Raw genomic sequence first — 20,553 nt, 5'->3', positions numbered from 1 at the left:
TCTTCTCCCTAACAGATAACACGCCAGTTTAGGTGGTCCAGGTTCCAGCTAATTTTAGAATTGGAAATAGTACAACATTTAGTGAAAGTTTGTATTCTATCAGTCTTAAATTGGATTATACAGCAGTGCCAATAATTTTTAGACAAAACACCAGCGCTTTTGTACCCAAATGAGTGAAATCCTTTAAAAAAGCCACTCAAAGCATGTTTGGAATTGCTTTTGTGGTATCACCTGGGGTCAATTTATAAGGCACGGAAGATTTTGTAGCCAAAATGATTATATGCAAATTACTCACCAGATTCGGTTTTGGACTTTTGTGAAAATCTATCTTACCCTGGAAGATAGTCTAAACAAGCAATTTTAAGACAGTTTTGAGTGGTGATTTTGCTCTTAGAAGAGTACAGAGTGACCTCCAGTGATTACATGGAAGGGAATAGCACTCATTTGGAGAGTTAAGTTCTAATGTATCGATTTTAAAAGCCAGACTTAGGAGATAGCTGGTACATGCAGTTTCTGCCACTGAGATTAAATGTGGGAAGAAATAAAACAGTTGGTCCCCTCCTCCTTCCCTCCAGCAGGAGCTTCCCACATTGGTGGGGACCTGGCTCCTGAGCACAGCAGATAATAATGTCTTCCTGGCCCAGCCTACAATCAGAAAATCTTCAAAGATAAATGTGAAAAAAAAAAAAAAAAAAAAAGATAAATGTGGCTCCAGGTAATTACCTTGTTTCATAATTTCAACATATACTTCCTTTTTTAAACCTCAAAATAAAACATATTTAATTTCTCAATTTTACTTTTTTTCTGTTCTAAAGTTTAAAACTCTGAATCAAATTATTTTTTATTGTAATTAGTTCAGCTGTGACAACTTTTTTTTTCCTACCCATTTTAAATCAAACTCACATTTTAGCTACTTCTGTGGGTGTTTTTTCAAAATATTAAGCAATGCTTATCATTAACTAGATAATAAGTACATGCTGTCTTTTTGAACTTGGGACGTCATCCTCCTTTGCCTTTGTATAGATACATAGAAAATAAAAAATCAGGAGATTTTTTTATTCTAACAATAATACACTTGACAAACAGGAACTAAATGTTGATTCATTTATATCAGATTAACTTGAATGATTAAAAATAAAATACCAAAATTGATGATATTGAAGGAAGGGGAAGAGAACAGTGTGCTTTTTGCTTGCCTTTGGACCACAAAAGCAATTCCTTAGTGTATGTGAGCTTTGGTTTTCCTTCTCCCCAGCCCCTTGAGTGACCTGGCTTGGGGAGGACTTAGGACGGAGGGCAGAGGCACACGAGGTCCACCTTGCCAGGCTGTCAGGCCAGTGCAGCTGCTGGCCTGGGCACAAGCGTGGGCGGCCATCTGCGGCCCTCAGCACAGCTGTTTGGTAGAGGGCCAGCCAAAGCCCTGTCGGTGGGGTGGAGGCAGGTGGCCAGTTGGGCGGCCGATACATTCTGGCATGGGCTGAAAGAACACCTGGTTGCACTCTGTGGACCCACCACAGAAGGTCAAAGAATGTGCTTGCTGGCAGCTATGCCATGGCCTGAGCTATCAAGCCCCGATGGTCCTGCTCTGACTGAAACAGACAGAAACCCACCTTTCTTCTTCAAAACTTACCGCAAAGCCAACACGGGAATCATTCTGCTCCAGTTGCGTGGAGGCAGGTCAGCAAGGCCATCTGGCATGTCTGGAAGTGGTGTGGGGGGCTGTCAGGCAGGGACAGGCTCTGTGATTCAAAACAGGACATTTCAGGGGAGGTGAGAGCCTTCATGTTGTTTGGCTGCTGCCATTGCAGACACCATTCATCCTCCAATGTCTTTGACCTTCCTTCTCCTCCTCTTCCCACAAACTCTAACCACATGCTCAGAAACCACTTTTGGGGGCTTCCCTGGTGGCGCAGTGGTTGGGAGTCCGCCTGCCAATGCGGGGGACGCAGGTTCAGGTCCAGGTCCGGGAGGATCCCACAGGCTGCAAAGCGGCTGGGCCCGTGTGCCACAGCTACTGAGCCCGCCTGCCGCAGCTGCTGGGGCCCACACGCCTGGAGCCCGTGCTCCGCAAGGAAGAGAGTAGCCTCAGCTCGCCACAGCTGGAGAGGGCCCGTGCACAGAGGCGAGGACCCAATGCAGACAAAAATAAATAAATAAAATAAATACATTTTAAAAATATATACTGTTTAAAAAAAAGAAACCACTTTTGGTCTCCAACTGTAATTTTGTCACCAGACATAGGAATTTTCATAGTGAACACCAACCACCACCTACCAGACAGGAGCCCAAAGTTCACCCTTCCCTGTCCCCTGAGGCCCCTTTTAAGGCCTCAGGCCCACTGCTTCCCAGGAAGGAGGACCCCATTTCCTCTGGCCTGGTGAGTCACTTTCTCTCTGGTAGAGGAGCATCCTCCCCAGCTTCCTTGTCCTAGAGGCAGACCAGGCAGCTCCCTTCTGTATGTCAAAGAGGTGACTCTTCCTCATTGATCTGTGACTATTAGCAACTCAACCTCTCTGAGCCTCACTATTGGCATCTGTAAATGGGGATTGACAGTATTGTCCTCAATAGCTTTGTTGAGAGAATATTCCATGAGAGAGCATATGCTAAGTGCCTAGCACAGAACCTGGGCACAGTAGGGCCTCAGCAAATACTGCTATGAATGAATGACAGCGGCTGATGCCACTCTCCAGACACAGAGGCCACACCTGGCCTGGAATGGCCCTAGACTGGCACTTCCTCTGGCCACCTTTGCTTGGGATTTCAGGGGCCTCATCTCATAATTACTGTTCTGTGGGCCCATACGGTAGCCTGCTATCCACAACTGCCTTTGCTGGGGGCACAGACCAGGCCCTCCAAGAATTATATCCGCCTTGGGCTGGTGGATGCCACCAACTCTGGAGCCATTGACCTGAAGAAGCACTCTGACTGCTAGGGGGCCTGGAGCTGGTGTAATAACTTGCCTCTTCTTATGTGAAACCTCTCTGTAAGGGAAGGTATCCAAACCAAGACCCAAGAAGCTCAAGGCTTTCAGTGGGCTAAGGAAAGCCATTGACCAAGAGACAATATGGTCGTAACCTTGGTTTCCTCCAGCCCTCAAACCACTATTCCATTTCTGGCCTCAGATATCATCTGTGGATGAAATGAGGGACAAGCAATGCTAGAAATAACCCTCTGAGAAAGAGACGGGAGAACAGACCATTTTCCTTTTAAGTTCCAGCCTGAGGTTTTGAAGTTTAAGGCACAAAACCATTGTGAAGAGCTGCTCTTTTTAAAAACATGTTAGTTTATTCCACACAGTCTGATGATATGCATGAGACAGAGTTGCAAAAATAGTTAATCTGTCCCTTTTTTTATTCAGACAGTGATCTTTTTTCTGTGACCACTTATTTAGAATTTTCCAGTCCTCTTGGCCTATGACTTTTTTTTTCCTGCCTGAATTACATTTCTCCTCTCTTCTTTTAAAAGTAATGAATCTTACCCTTGCCACACAAATTCACATATTTTTGTAACCGAGATCAATAGCCAACTTTCTTCCTAATTTACTTGAAAAAATGTCACCTGGCCTCGAGAAGTGGCAAAATCTTTTAATGGAAGGCAGACTGTCCCTGGGGTCAGAGCCCTAAGCAGGATAGTGCCCTGTAGATATCCCACAGGGAGAAAAACATTAAACCAAAAGCTTGAAAACAACTGTAGATGAAAAGATAGACTTGAATCTGAGGAATCTAAGCTAAGGTAAGCCTTGTTTCTCGGTATTCCCCCCCCCCCCCCCGCCGCCCCCCGCTCACCCCTAGGCAGAACTACCCTTTGCAAATGCAGTGGGAGGTTAAAATAGTCGTTGCCAGGGTCTTCCTGTTAACTAAGAATTCATAATACTTCACCACTTTTGGTTCCTAAGATGACCTTGGGGAAGTACCCCCCAGGACTTTCTAATCACCTCACTTGATTTCTTCTAATATATACAACTGAATCTGTGGGGGACGGATATGGGGTAAGTGGATTAAAACACAACCATGTTTGGACATTGTACATCTTCTTATGTAATTGATGAAGTTGTCATTATGAAAGTACTCAAATAGCTAAGCATGCAGGAGGGACACCTTCAGATTAACTGCTGAGTTGCCTTTGCATATGATAGTATCCCCCAGTTCAGCAAAGCGGCTCAGCCTAAGAGGAAAAGTCTGGAGGCAGAAAAGTATGCTCATCATGTTCTTTGTTCCCAGTTGAGTCTGAGTAGAAAAACCCTTCAAGCATGAATTCTTTGTTCAGCACCCTTTCCACAGTGAAATATCTTGCGTCCTCTTCTATGCTAAAGAATTTACATGGAAGGCAAAAGAAGCAGGGGGCAAAAGAGTTGTGGGCCCTGTGACTGAAGGTATGTGGCAGTGGCCAATCTGGACTTCCTTTCTGGCCTTAGAATAGCTGGCTGGTGGCATCTGGGGATATAGCCCCACCAGAAATAACTGAGGCCTTGCATTTAGATGTTACTGAAATACAAGTAGGTGCAATCTCTGAGGAGGGTAATAAGAATGCAACAAGTGGGACTTCCTTGGCCGTCCAGTGGTTGAGACTCTGCGCTTCCACTGCAAGGGGCTCGGGTCTGATCCCTGGTCGGGGAACTAAGATTGCGCGTGCCACTCGGCGCGGCCAAAGAAAAGAATGCAACAAGTTATCGCAATCCTGTACACTACCTGGAAAATTTGGATAATGTAGTGTGGTATTGCAAGGGATAGAGAGTCCTCCTATTGTGAGTTTAACACCAGCTTTTCAGGGAATAGACAACTTCCATCTGAATCATTCTTACAAGCTGAATTTTATTTTTACTAAATTATCTATGTTAAAAAAAAATCTGTGCCTGGTGTGGAATTTCACTCCATCAAGTGTTACAATGACTTTTTCATTTTCATTACAAGCAGGAGATTGAATGTAGGACACGTGTTAGGAAACATGGCAATAAATTAGAATATAATTTACAAAAGCAAAAAAAAAAGTAACAGTGTACCACATTAATACTGAGTATAAAATATAAGCAACAACTAATCGCAATAATACAAAGGTAATTTCATTCTGTATTATTAAGGATACCTATGTGACATTCACTCAAATAATAAAATTCTTAATGAAATATAGACTCTTTAAGGAGTCCGTTGGGTACGCTTACCTTGCCTTTTTTGGTGGGTCTTATGCCAGTGGCGGATACTGCTCTCGGCCACGGGGTACCAGTTTCCTTGGGGTTCCCTAAGTAGCCTATATATATTTTGGAGGGCCAGCCATGGTGGCTCAGCATCTGCCAACAATCCTGTTGTCATCATTTAGGAATAGAGCACCATGTAGCCACGTGGTTGACAACAGAGTAGCAGCAGTACTGTGATGTGCTGTGGAATATGACTTTTCCTCACTCAGGTTTAAATTCAAGGCCAATTGAAAATTTAGTCCTGTTACACATCCTGTGTTTGGTTCCTTCTAGAAAGGTAATCTGATGCTGTCCCCGGGAGTTCTCTGTCCCCTGGCCTTGGTGCCGTTGCACACCCCAGAGGGACACGTCTGCCCTCCTCTTCTAGCACCAGTTGGGGTGCTGCACGGGACTCAGGGGTATGGCCCTCACCATGTTAGTTCCCGGGTGAGGGGAAAAGTAGCCTTTAGTCAGTAATGTAAGGAATCTGTTTGAAATAAAAACATAAGCTGATATTTACGTTGGAGAAAAGCAGATCCCGATAGCAAACCTATGCTTAAAATGCCAGCGAAACCAAACATCTTTTGTTCGCTTATTTTATTTCACCAGGGCACATTAGCACCAAGTTAAGTGCTCTTTGCAAGGTACCAAAGGAAGCCAGTGCTGGGGCCGTGCTGCTTGTGGCTGCCTGCCCTTCACTGATGGCTGAGGTGGCACTTGGGCTGTCTTTTCCAAGGCAGCAGAGACTGGGGTCCTGGCCACTCTTGTCTACTGTCAATCGCTCTCTCTGGAAACTCAGGGACATGAGCTGTGGTGCTGAGAGAGAAAGCAGGCGAGGAGACTCAGATGAGGGCGACTGAGCACACAGAGCAATGAACGTCCCGTGCTGACTGTCCACAGCAAACCTGACAGTTTGGTTTTGAAGTCTGTGAGTCTCCCTTTCTGAAAAAACCTAATCAACCACTTTAGGTTATGGTGTATGTGATACACCTGACATGTTGTTTCAGAGCACAGTGATGGATTTAAGTCAAATGTACTCTTTAACTGCAAGTAGCAGCTTTACAAAGTAGCCATTTGGGTTGAGTTTGAGGTGTTGGTGTCGCAAGGTGCACTCATGTGTAGGACACAAAACACATTCAAGATCCTGCTGCACGTGTTCAAGTACAAAATATTCATATAAGCAAGTACCCTCTTTTTTTTATCTCTTTTTAAAAATCTCACTGTCAAATCTCTTGATGAGTGTGATGTGGACTGGGAAAATGTGAGCTTAGTCAGTTTAATTTAGGTGGACTTGACTCTAGAATTTGACTTGCCCAAGAAATCGGGTTTCACATTTAATTGCCATTCAGAGTATCCATAAAAAATACAAAATACTTGGTTGAGTGACTATTAAATGATGCTTTATGATCTCTAGTCTTCATGAGTTTTTCTTCTTTGGTTATTATCCCTTGCCTACTTTAAAACTCATAGAAATAGCACATCTATGTGCAAGCACACTCATCTACCCACACACTCAAAAGCGCTCGCACACACACACACTTGTTCTCATATAAATAAATGCCCTTCTGCCATATCAAAGAAGGGACATCTGGAACCCATCATAATTGTCAGCAAAAGGGTCTGCCTGGTTGTCACTGAGCCAGTCTATCTTCTGCATGGTATCATCTCAGCAAGCTCAACATGCATATGCAACAATCCAATAGGGCAGAAGCCGTTCTGTGGCTGGAGAGGATGTAAACACAAGTGAGTTGGGGTGACTCAAATAAGAACTGAGGCATCCTGTGTGATGGCAGCAAAAGGCCTGGTACTTCAGTCTCTACCATACCCCAGGTCTGGCTTCTGCATGAAATTGAAATGTTTTTCTCTTAAAGTTTTAATGGAAATCTCAGCTTCACTTGCACAATGGCAAGTTAGCCACAGTCTTTTAGCAGTGAATTTATAGACTTGCACAGCTGCAGTAACTGATGCACTGCTTTAAACTAAGTCCTTCATTGTTGTTCAGTTTAATATAGTTGATATATGGCTCACAGCAGTGTTCAGAACAGGGGGATTATTCCTAAGGAAATTAAGTGGAATGAAGAAAAATAATACAAACTTTCATTACTTTTGATTTATAATTGCTCCTTAAATTACAGTTCAAAGCCCGTTTTAGAATTTAAATCGTGGTGCTGTTGTAGTGATAAAGTATAGTAAATATTTTTAAGCTATGACTTAAGATTTCTGAATCTTCTTTACTTCCATAGTTGACCAAGTCAAAACAGCTACATTTTAAACAGTTTTAAATACAAATGGATTCAGTGTCATTGCTAAGTCCATAATAAAAATTATCTTAATGGTCCAAGGAGGTAAACAGGCTATTGGATTTACTCGAAAGAACACAAACGTTCCACAGTAAACAAGTCTCCCTGTGTTGTTTGGATCTCTCCAATCTGGCATTCCCTCCTAATACCGTGTCCAGCACTTTGGATCAAAAAATCCCACTTCACAGAAGTTAAAATAATATTGAAATCCTGTCAGCTAGAGCTGACCAGTGGTTACGTTTTCCACAGGGTAATGCATTTGCAAGGACATCAATCCTCTTCCTCTGGGTGGCTCTCTGTGATGGATGCATTTCCACGATGAAATGACAAGGCGCTCTCTCTGGCTTTCCATGGGTCAGTGTCCTTGGCAGGTCTTACAACACATCTGTCTGAAGTATGCTCTACTGCAGAATTTGAACTTCAGCACCAGTGGGCAATAAGCCACTTTGTTCACATCTTTGCACTCTAATGAGTGAGGGCAGAAAAGGGAAAACAATTAGAGGCACAAAAACAAGTACATAAACAATGAGCCTGGATGTTCAGCAAGGACCACCCCCCCCACCCCTGCCCCATCCCGCCTCCTTGGGCCAGTGCACCTTGGCTTTCACATCCATGTGGTTTTTGTTTTTGTTTTCAAGCATACCCTGTCTGGTACACCCTACCAGAAATAGTTTTTTGATACATTTTAACACAAATTAAAAAAAAATGATTGCAAGGCTTTTCTCCCAGACTTTTATAAGTATGGTGTATGCCCACTGTGTCTTGAAAGAATTACCATTTGTTGGGATAAGTGATCACTTTAGACAGCTTGGAAACATGAGTCATTTTTCTTACAGCGCTTTTATTGCTTCTTTCTCAAGGGTTATTTTATTCAGCAGTGCAAGGTTATCCAAAATCAAACATGAGTTGCATTGTTTGATACCAAAGTACACATGTCCCAGGAGAATCTCTGCATCTGTGGGGTGTGGGGATGGGCCTCGGTGAATGAAAAGGATTGCTGACAGTGGCCTAGATTCAGCAACGACACTAGACAAAGAGGAAAACTTTGAGGGGTTGGCCTCAAATGGCAGCAGTCTGTGGGTTATGGAAACATGTAGAAATGTCTTTTTTTAATTTGGAAGTGAGACATGGCCTTCTTTTTTCCTATGTGTGTTTTCTCCTCAGTACTAGAATTGCCACAGTTGAAGTCTGCTGTTCTTGCAGCCAGAAGGTGAATAAATGATTCTTTCTCCACCTCCCGTTGAGGCTGGTTGCACAAGATGGGGCTGAGGGGCCAGTGCAGAAAAAGAGACTGACCTTTGATTCTCAGAAACCCCTGCCACCCCATACAACGTCACTACTGCTAATAGTGATATTCCTCTCCAGTCCTCTCTTCAATTTTATCTGGGGATTTTAAAATACTTTGTAAATCTAGTAATTACGTTTGCCTCCCAGAATTAAAGTTCCACCCTCATTTTTCCAGGTGGTTATACTGAAGCATCCTGGGTAAACTGTTTAAGGTAATTAGAATCAGGCAGAACACTGGGAAATGTTCAGTGTAACAGTGTTGTTGTTGCTTCCTTGTTTATTTTTCCTGGCTTCAGAAATCCACTGAAGTTCTAAGAGATCATGTACATGGTACATGAGCCATATGGTAAACATGGAAAATTAAATGCAAAGAAATGGGAAAGTTTCCAGTTCTTATTATTAAAAAGTAAGGAAACAATTTTATTGATCTCACTTTCAAGGCTCTTTTGGTGAAAGACTGAAAATTTTAAACTGTAACCCTTACTCCTCTGAAAGCATAAGTTCTGCCACCATCGAACTCCCTTACTTGAAATTTGATTTACAAAGAGAATAACAGAAATTTGAATAGAAACTTTCTACACTAAGATTTTCAATAAATTTAAGTTTGGGCTGAAAGAAGGTAGGAGAGACATTAAAAATTTCTTTAAACTTTGTACTAAAAAAGAAGAAACTGGATGATATTTGGTGAATCAAGCCTGAATTTTAGGTGAAAATATCTCCATATATTTTATTTTATTTTTTCCATATATTTTATTTTATTTTAAAATTAATTAATTAAAAATGTTTTTTGGCTGCATTGGGTCTTCGTTGCTGCACATGGGCTTTCTCTAGTTGCAGCAAGCAGGGGCTACTCTTTCATTGCGGTGCACGGGCTTCTCATTGCAGTGGCTTCTCTTGTTGTGGAGCATGGGCTCTAGGTGCATGGGCTTCAGTAGTTGTGGCGCACAGGCTCAGTAGTTGTGGCTCACGGGCTCTAGAGCTCAAGCGCAGTAGTTGTGGTGCCTGGGCTTAGTTGCTCCGTGGCATGTGGGATCTTCCTGGATCAGGGTTCAAACCCATGTCTGCTGCATTGGCAGGCAGATTCTTAACCACTGTGCCACCAGGGAAGTCCCCATATATTTTAATTTGGAAATCACCTGTTATTTTTTTCCCCCTCTCTGTCATGACCAGTGAAAAGTAACCAAAAAAAGTTTAGACTAAGAATATTTTTGTGGGAAAAAAAAGTTGTATCAGTGTTACCTAGAGGAATATATTGTCCAGATAATGCATTCATTAAAATGATGAGAAAAGTTAAGCATAAAGGATGAGGACAGCTGACACATATCACTCATCTTTAATTTCAAATCACCATCCTAATGGGGCAGCCCTCCAGCGGAGACTACCACTGTCATGCTCTGTTAACAGGGCTTGGTGGGACTGCTTAAAGTACCAAATAAACTTTGGCTTTGGTCTATTTTGCTAAAATATAGAAATGATTTAGTTGATAAATGGATAGAGGACGACCGGTTGTTTTAATAGTACAAGGAAATAAAATTAGAAGCCAGACTGCTGGGTTTAAGCCCAGCTTTACCATTTATGAACTTTATGACTCTGAACAAATTGCTTAACTTCTCTGTGCCTAAGAGGTTAAGCATCCTTATCTGTGAATAGGGAAGATGAGTGTTCCCACTCCCGCATGTAGCATGTGTATCCTATGATATCACCTAGCTCAGTGCATAAAATGGTCATTGGCTCTCAGTAAGTGTAATATACTGAATTACTATTATCATTATCACTATTAGTTATTATTACTACCTGATGAGAGTAAGTTGTGCTCTGAATTTCTCAACAAGGATGCAATATTTAGATCACTACTGAGAAAATGCTGCCCTATAGACACAAGTCAGTTTGAAGACAAAACAAAGAAGAATATTTCCTGAGGTACAACTTTATTGGGAGATTCATTACTCCATTTTTGGAAGAGTTTCTGAACCAGGAAAATTCTGAGATGAGCAAAATACAAGAAAATTCACAGATTTTTCTTTTGGATTTAGACTTTAGAATCTGATTAAATAGTAGACAATAAATAATGAATAAAATAAAATATTCATAAATTATTTCTTCCTCCAATCACCCCCTCCATCCACCCATTCAGGCTATTAAATACTCAGGGATTCAGCTCCTTAGGTAGGTGCTGTAAATGAGAAGCCTCCCTTGCATGCTGAGGCCCCAGCACAGCCCTTCAGCTAGGAGCAGTGTCCAGTCTAGGGGCCAGCTGGAGGCCAGCTGCCAGGGTGTCCCCCTCTGAACGTCCCAATACCTCTTTTAAGTTTGTTCTCAGCTAACCTGACTCCAAGTAACTTGAATGAAAGCAGGAATTCATTTGGGCCCTAGGAGCAGGATCAAGCTTAGGGAGGTAGGGACTGCTTATGTGTGTCCCAGGACTTGAGAGCACCAGTGGTGAGGGGTGGCAGATCTGGGGGTGAATTCTGGCACTACCTCCTCCCAGCATTTGTTTGTCCTTGGCCAAGTGACTTCACCTCTCTAAATCTCAGTTTCCTCATCTGTGAAATGAAGCCCATAGGATGTTGTGAGGCTTGTATGAGGTAACACCTACAGCACATGTGTGGCCCTGGCACAGAGTGAACACTCAGTTTATCAGCTCTTGTTACTGTTACCAATAACACATCGGAGAACAACCATCCTGTATTATTTCTCCGGGATCCCTGTCAAAATATATATAGGCTCTTCATTGGCACACATAAGCAAATTAATGAAAAGACTTTAACAGAGAGCAGGTAAATTATGATGAGGTAGGGAGAGATCTGAGGGAAGATCCAGGGTTGAGGATTGCCAAGAAGATAATGGGCCTTGATGAGATATTAAATGGTGACTCTTGGGCTATACAAGGACACAGCCTTGATGGAGTGTAGGGGGCTCCCATGAAGGTGGGGCCCTGAGGAAGGTCCCATTCCTACTTCTTGGTTTTGCTGTCTAGGGACTGCCTAGACTGGAAGAGTCAGTCTTCAGAGCGATGAAAACCTACTCACCAATGACTGGTCTTACATTCTTCAGATCTTTTAACTCCATGAGAGATTAATCTAGTAATAACATTAAAAATAATTTATCAAGTGCTTCGTATGTGCCTGGCATTGCCTTAGGCAGTTTTACATATTTATATACATTTAATCATTTTAAGTATATAAAATGTCAGCTTTACACTGATGGCAAAACTGAAGCTCAAAAAGGTTACGTACAAAACTCACTATGGGTCACACAGCCAGCTGGTCTAAGAAGTGGGACCAGAACTCAGGTTTGTCTGACTCCAAACTCTATTTTGGCAGCATTCTTGGCATCTTACTGCAAAAAGGTTTCTGCCTGTCGATACTTCTTATTCTTGGCTGATAGCCCTGGTAATTCAGTCTTTGGGGACATCCTTATCAGGAGGTTTGCTCTGCCACCTTAGAGAAGGGGTAAATTTTTTTTGAAAGGGGGCTTCTAGGTCATGGGCACTCAGAATAGCCTGAATACATTTCTCCAACTACCCCTTTCTCCCTAGATTTTGTAAAATTACACGAGTGAAAGGTCATTTTAACACACCTAGAAGTTTTAAAGCCCCATCATTACAGAAAGCTGAGTGTAATCTTAAAAATATCAGTACAAACTTTAAATTATACTGGTGCATTCAGCCCATGTGTCACTTTTTTATTTAAAGAGGACTAACCTGATAAGCCCTTGGATTGACTCACTGACATTTTGCTGATGTACGTAGTTGTGAGGCCTTAATTATAAAACTTACCGTTTACTAGTCTGTCTGCCTCATCCCCAAAGCCCATTTAAAATATTAAATAGCCTTTTCATTCCTACCCTTCAGCCAATACACAATACAGGTTACATTTGTGATAAAACCATTCTGGAAATGTTGTGCATAAATTAAATCACATTTTCCCATTGAAATCAAAACAATAACAGACATGTTTTGATTGAATTTCTGAATGATCCTCAGTTGGTAATGATTTCTAGCTGATATCTAAAATATCTAAATATTGGTTTCTCTATACCCAAGTAATACATAATCTGCACATAAACAATTATACTAGGAGAGTTACTGAAAGGAATCCTTTAGTTCAAGTAGAATTTTTTGTAATAACATAATCACTTTGTAACTGATCTATTTTGAAGGTTTGATCTTTACTATCACGTTTTCTTCACACAGATACACTTGTATCTACTGCTTTTTAAGTAGCAGAATCTGAGCCAGCAGGGTCAAAGATTTTAAGATGAAGGAGCCCGATTTTCTCTTCTACTAACTTCATGTACCAGTTAAGTACTCTCTAGGGAGAAGAATGACAAGACACTCTTTCTACCTTTTTTCTTCAGAGTCTATCAGAAGGATGAGAGGTCCTTACTGTGTGGTTTCTAGGAAATATTTTGTGGACCTAACTAGTCTCTCCTTTTTTTACATCTCCTCTCACCTCCCTGCCTGAAAATAAAGTTTCACTTTATCCAAGGCTAGAGATTTCTGGTGGGAATGACAATTTATGGACTATTCCTACATTTTCTCAGAGAGACTTAGGGATGTATCAAGGGCTGAAAGCCAGCTCGTAGGCCATACGATGTGAACTAGACCCATGATTAGAATCTTAAGCAACTTGCCAGGTATGCTGGAGTGGATCTCACTGGTAATCTGGGTTCTGGTAGAGTTGAATGATAAAATTAGACAACCTGTTTCATAGGCAACACATGAATCTACTTATCATTGAAGTGCCAGTGAGTTTTTCCCCAGGTGCTTTACATTAATATTTCAAAACTCTGACCTAAAAGACATGATTTCAAAATACACTGAACATAGGCTTATAAATTTAGAATGCAATTGGATGGGGATTCATTGTGACTTTGATGGCTTGACTTAATGCATGGAGTATAAGAGCAACTGTATTTCTGTAAATAAACTGTATCCATTTCAGAAAATGTTGCCAAGCCTGCCTAAATCATATCAATGGAGGAGTTGGGATACACAGGGACATAGCCTTCCATGACCAAGTTGGACCATTCAGCATCTTTCTTTGGAGAATGCATGTTCTCTGTGCCTGTAAGTTCTTTCTGAAATTCAGAGGGAGAGCACAGTAAGCAGAGAGTTTTGACTCTTACCTACAGGTCTATCCTTTGGATTACAAAAGTACAACCAGCTGTACCTCTGTCAAACTGCCCATGGAGAGGCAGAGCCTGGTGAGAAGTGAAATGGTGGCAAAGGCTGCGCATGTGCATGTGTGGTGCAGGAGTTGGGGGCGGGGGATGTGAACTCAGCATACTTTTCCTGATGAAACTGTACTTGAGTCCTTGATATTTTACATATTCAAACTGGAAAAGGATGAAATAACATGTTTTGCCTAGGAACCTGACAGTATTCATTGCAGTGGGAACAGTCCACTGACTTTTTACCCTTGAAGCAAGGTGGTATCAACTATGGAACTTTATTCTGATTCCATCCTGCCATGGACTAAGCCACTTCTTTCTCTCCTTTGCTTTCTTGGTTTCTTCTTACCCAGTCTTATTCCCTGGATGCCACCCACAGTCAACTTGAGGTGCTTTGATCCCAATGCAAATCCAGGGTTCCCTCCAAACCAGACAGTTGGGAACGTAACCCTGAATGCTAAGGTAGATTATGACCATTTTAAAAACTGGCAACAAAAATGTCTGGTCTTCCTCACCTCCTTGAAATCACAGTTCAAATGACCTTCACCATTCATTCCTTTCACTGATTTTAATACATCAGAAGCCACCTTAAAACCCATATTCAGTAGCTGTTTTGTTCCATGGATCTCAGGAGGTTTCTGGAGCTGCTTAGGCTCTCTCAAAATCATGTACTTGAGGGAGACTGAGACCTGCCAAAGCCACCGTTAGACAACCTGGTCTGGTAAACCAATGTATACTAACCACACCTTTCCTGCTCATCTTTCCACACCATGAATCATTATTTGGCAGCAATAACTACTAGATGACAGAGTGCCTTGTGCTATTGAGAAGCTGAAAAGACTCACCAAACTACAAGGGAACCTGAAACTGAATAAAGATGAATAAAGTGGAATTTGGGATAGAAATTCAGGTGAGCTTGAGTACGTTAGTCTCAGCTGCCCGATGTACTTTAAAAAATTACTGAGTAGTATTTCAAATGCAGTGATACCCAGTGTGTCTATAATTCACTCTTAGCAGCAATGTAGTGTTACCCTCATCAGTGGCAGTCTGTTAAGATGAAGCCTATAACGCCTTCACTCTTAGCCGAAGGCTTTCAGGAATGAAAAGCTAAAGTAGATGTTAAACATGGCAAATTATATCTTCCTTCTTCCTCCTCCTAGTTCCCTCTCAATATTTACTTTTAATTTCTTGATGCTCCACTTCTGATTTTCTTTCTCTTACTATCCTTTGTTGCCTTAACCTTCCATTTATTCAATCAATCTCTATTGTTTATTTTTATTTTTTAAAATGTTATTCAAATTCCACTATTTTATTATGGCTTTCGGGGACTAATGTGCTTAATTTCCATATAGATGCCTAAATTCCTCACCATGATTAATAGTATCCAGTTCCCTAAATCTGAAACTTGGGGGTCATACTGAACATTTCCACATCATATTCTCATCCCTATGTCCAATTGTTCATCAGGATCTTTTTATTCTCCTTTCCATTTTATTCTTTTTTTCCAATTCATTACCCTCTTTTTTTTTTTTTTTTTTTTTTGCGGTACGCGGGCCTCTCACCGCTGTGGCCTCTCCCGTGGCGGAGCACAGGCTCCGGACGCGCAGGCTCAGCGGCCATGGCTCACGGGCCCAGCCGCTCTGCGGCATGTGAGATCTTCCTGGACCAGGGCATGAACCCGCGTCCCCTCCATCGGCAGGCAGACTCCCAACCACTGCGCCACCAGGGAAGCCCCATTACCCTCTTTTTGATCCTTGCTATATCTGCCTGAGTTCAAGCCTTCATCATCTCTAGCCTGGACTCTTAGAACAACTTTTTAACTCTTCTCCCACACAAGGCTATCTTCCCTCTGCCCCTTTATACACCGGCCAGCCTAAGTATGTCACTCCCCAATTTCCTTCACTTGTTCCCAGAACTGGTGGATAGAGTCCTAACTTCCTTCCACTGCATACAGGACCCTCCAAATTAAGTCCCTGTCTCTTTCTTTGTAGCCTCATCTCTACTACCTGTTCATATGCCACCCTCTGCAACCATACTGAACTATGTTTGACTCCACAGCCCCGTGACTGCACACAATCACCTTCTGCCAGCAATGCCCAGCATTTCAACATCTTCTTGGCCAACTGTTTCACACCTTCCAGTGCCCTGCTCAAGCTTTCCTTCTCTATGATGCTTCTGCTGAATAACCCCTTCCTCTGTGTACTCATGGTAGTCTCTTTCTACCCCTATTACAGTACTGCCCATATTGTGAAAATTATTTGTTTGCATGTTGCCACCCCTCCTAAACTGTGCTTCCTTTGAGGACAGGAACGTTTCCTAGTCTCAGTGGCTGGCACATGAGGTAGGTTTGCTAATTAAATGACTTTATGGTTGGATGACTGGAGAGAACATTTTTTAAACACCACCACCTTGACGAACGGGCAGATAGATATCTATGTGATAAATCAAGTTCAGTAAAATGCTAACGGTAAAATCTAGATGGCGGGTGTCCACTGTAAAATTCTCTCAACTTTGCTGTATGTTTGAAACTTTTTATTATTTTAATAATAAGATATCAGGAGAGGAACCATCTCCTAAACTTCAGTAGTTGAAACAATACCCAAGATTCTATCAGCGGCCCGTGTTACCCGTAAAGATCCCAATGAAAGACTGTATTTTAGATCCCAAGAGAGCTCTGTTAGTCCTACCCTGTCTTGTTTGGAGTAGAGATGAACTAGTTTCTCAATAGCCTCCTTTCCAAGAGTCAAGGGAACCTGATTCCGGTAGAAAAAAAGGGGTCCTCTTCTACGTCCTGCATTAACCAGAACCTGCTCCTTCCCCCACAATTGGACTTGCCTCCCAAGTTCCCCTTTGTAAGAGGCACTTCCTCTCTCCCTGATCGGACTATCAGGTCACTCTCACATTACTTTCATGCAAGAGCCTCTTCTCTTTTAAAATCCATGTTATCTGGCTGTTTCATATCTCTATGGATGACGTTATAACTTCAATCAACTGTTTCATCCTTTTTCTCAGGGTACACACTGGGTTTTTCCAACCACAGATTACAACTGGCTCATGGACCACTTAGTCTATGAAGCTTGCCTTGATCCAAAATGTTAAAGTCATCAGTCATTCATATGAGCACTCTTAGCACCTGTGTAAACCGCTCCATATAACACATTCTACCTTGCATTTTTAAAAAACGAAGTATCTTTCCCGTAAGACTACGAACTTATAAGTGTTTGGAATTTTCCATAATAAATGGCAGAGGCTGGCCGCAGCAAGCATTCAATAAGTAGCTTCTGATGAAATGAACAGATGGTTTCAGGTATTTAAATATATTCAGTATATACTATTGGGAAGCTAAAGAGAACACAAAACAAGTTACAACAGATATACTGTTTCTACTTTAATTCTAATTTTATAAAAGAGAGTGATCGTGTCTTAAATGAGTCAACAGCTTTAGGGAATAACAATTCTAAGATTAGTCATACTTTGCAGGATTAATAATTTCCTAAAAGTTTCCTCCTTTACTGAGAAGGATAAAAATATTGTCCTAACTGCTTACTTCAGATTAATATTAATAAAAGGTGATTTGGCCAGACAGAGATGACTATGAGGTATTTCTCCAAATAATCCAAGAAATATCAGATTAACACCTATCCATTTTAAGAGAATTTCTTTAAGGCAGAAATAAGTGCAGTTGCAAATGATATTCTTCCCACTATAAAAACAGCACTACATTTTCAGCTGCAAAGCTTATGTATGATAATTATCCACTATAGAGAAGCATTTGGAGAAATTATTAAAACGGCCTAAAATGAAGTTATGAAGATAACTTCAACATATATTATTGTGGGCATGTCAAAAAAGCCAGTTCTGGGACTTCCCTGGTGGTGCAGTGGTTAAGAATCCGCCTGCCAATGCAGGGAACACGGGTTCAATTCCTGGTCTGGGAGGATACCACATTCCGCGGAGCAACTAAGCCCATGTGCCACAACTACTGAACCTGCACTCTAGAGCCCACGAGCCCCAACTACTGAGCCCACGTGCCACAGCGACTAAGCCTGCACACCACAACTACTGAAACCTGCACGCCCTAGAGCTCACGTGCCACAACTACTGAGCCCATGCCCCGCAACTACTGAAGCCTGCACACTCGAGGGCCCGCGTGCCGCAACTACTGAAGCCTGTGCGCCTACAGCCCATGCTCTGCAACAAGAGAAGCCAACACAAGGAGAAGCCCATGCACTGCAACGAAGAGTAACCCCCACTAGCCACAACTAGAGAAAGCCTGTGCTCAGCAACAAAGACCCAACGCAGCCAAAAATAAATAAATATATATATTTTTAAAAAGCCAGTCTTTCAACAACCATTAAGACTTAATCTTTTTCTTTTTAATTTAATTATTTTATTTTATTTTATTTTTGGCTGTGTTGGGTCTTTGTTGTTGCACGCAGGCTTTCTCTAGTTGTGGCGAGCGGGGGCTACTCTTCCTTGCGGTGCACAGGCTTCTAGCTGCGGTGGCTTCTCTTGTTGTAGAGCATGGGCTCCAGGTGCGTGGGCTTCAGTAGTTGTGGCACACGAACTCAGTAGTTGTGGCTCACGGGCTCTAGAGCGCAGGATCAGTAGTTGTGGTGCACGGGCATAGTTGCTCCATGGCACGTTGGGATCTTCCTGGACCAGGGCTTAAACCTGTGTCCCCTGCATTGGCAGGCAGATTCTTAACCACTGCACCACCAGGGAAGCCCCAAGACTTAATCTTTTGACAGTCATGCCAGAAGTGTCTGTACTTCATAATCACAAGCTCTGTTTTCACGTTAAAATTCCTGATTTTCTTTAACATCTTTATTGGAGTATAATTGCTTTACAATGGTGTGTTAGTTTCTGCTTTATAACAAAGTGAATCAGTTATACATATACATATGTTCCCATATCTCTTCCCTCTTGCATCTCCCTCCCTTCCACCCTCCCTATCCCACCCCTCTAGGGGGTCACAAACCACCTAGCTGATCTCCCTGTGCTATGCGGCTGCTTCCCACTAGCTATCTATTTCACGTTTGGTAGTGTATATATGTCCATGCCACTCTCTCACTTTGTCACAGCTTAAAATTCCTGATTTTAAAGAGTGAATTACAAATAGCAAATAAACGTAGTTGAAAATGACATGCCCTAGGGCTCTTCCAAATCTAGGTTCAAATCCTGACTCTACTACTTCCTACTCTTGTAATGTGGGTAAGTCACTATCTCTCTCTGTGCCTTAGTTTCCTCATCAGTAATACCAACTCTCGGAAGGTTGTTATCACGATTATATAATACACACAGATATTTATGTATATGAGATATATAAAATGGATAATAAATATAAAGGGCCTAACATAATACACAACATAGTTTAATATGATAGTTATATCCTCTCGTCCACCTTAACCTTTTATCTTCCAACTCTGAAAAACAGACTCCCAAACCCACATGACTGAATACCAATAATTTACAATACATAAAGACTTGTTTGCTACAAATCTTAGAGAAAAGAGATTTTTAAAATTTAGATCATTTAAAGAAAATAGTTTTGCTATGAAAAGTACTTCTGTTTGTCACAGATTTTGAGCCCTTCTCAAGAGAAGGAAAGCTAGATTTCCAGAGCATCCCTTGCCAAAGGGAAAAAAAAGGAAATGGCACTAGAGCCAGAGATTTTGCAAATTAAACTTCTGATTTTGAATTAATATAGGGTAAGGCTTTACTTCTTTGAAAGAGTAAGTTACACAGTAAGTATATTGTGTTGAGGCTCAGATATAAGAACCAGGCCACTTGCAAAGAATCAAGTTTTCTGCATCTTGTCGTGCAAGATGATTGCTCTTCCTAAAATGAAATTCCTTATGGAAACATTGAAAAATAGGATTAAAAAAAAATCCCTCAAACTGGATAGATCTGATAAAAAGAAACAATTTCTTTTTAATAGAATAATGACCATATCATTTTCATTTGAAAAGTAGTCACAAATTATAGTCAGCATAGCTCTTTATTTTTGTTTTGTTTTTAAAGCAGAGTCCGATGGCTGGGTTTCTTACATAATTAAAATTCATGGCTTCAGATGTTTGTATATTTGATCATGCTTCCATTTTCATGTGAGAAGGCAGTCTGAACTTCCTGACTATGCCATTTTTGTCTCTACACTCCACATAGTTTCTGTTATTATGCCTTGCACATAGTAGCATTCAGGAAATTTCAATGAATGCTTAACTGAATAAACAGAGTACCTTTATTTAAATAAGATATAAGAAAATTCAGGACTTGGATGGGCATCTGCTGTTAATAAAGGGATTTCCCCATATATAACAAAGAGAAATTTCAGAGTCTGAAGACTTTTGTCCTCCTATATAAACAGATATATAATAACCTTCTTCTATTTTTCTTCAAGGAGAAAATTAGCATTTGTAACATAAGTAGTTTCAAACATATGCTTTCATTATATGTATCACAAGCATGAATTTTAATCTTTACAATAGCAGAGGTCCATTGTTGTAGCCAAAAAGAAATAGACGTTTTCAGTTTTAAGCTTGGTTCATTAGAAATCATCTCTATCTTTCTAGCACAAGTCAAACATAGAATGCTAGGTTGGACAGAACCTTACAGATTATC

The 20,553-nt window shown here is 41.4% G+C and overlaps 1 protein-coding gene across 2 annotated transcripts in view; it reads right to left on the bottom strand.

Moving 5' to 3' along the window:
- Positions 1-4,790: 4,790 nt before the first annotated feature.
- Positions 4,791-20,553, bottom strand: part of ADAMTS6 (ADAM metallopeptidase with thrombospondin type 1 motif 6) — a 274,021-nt gene continuing 258,258 nt past the window's right edge. Inside the window, exon 25 of one of the 2 annotated variants that reach the window (XM_027101008.1) lies at positions 4,791-7,935. In XM_027101008.1, coding sequence (XP_026956809.1) covers positions 7,826-7,935 — 110 coding nt within the window. In that variant the 3' untranslated portion in view covers positions 4,791-7,825. The remainder of the gene's footprint in view (positions 7,936-20,553) is intronic. The other variant, XM_027101010.1, reaches the window with a different exon arrangement.

This window comes from Aethalodelphis obliquidens, unplaced genomic scaffold (assembly GCF_003676395.1).
Source record: "Aethalodelphis obliquidens isolate GAN/ISIS:26980383/991018 unplaced genomic scaffold, ASM367639v1 scaffold4, whole genome shotgun sequence".
In the NCBI taxonomy this organism is placed as follows: domain Eukaryota; kingdom Metazoa; phylum Chordata; class Mammalia; order Artiodactyla; family Delphinidae; genus Aethalodelphis; species Aethalodelphis obliquidens.
This window is presented reverse-complemented; position numbering and strand designations above follow the sequence as displayed.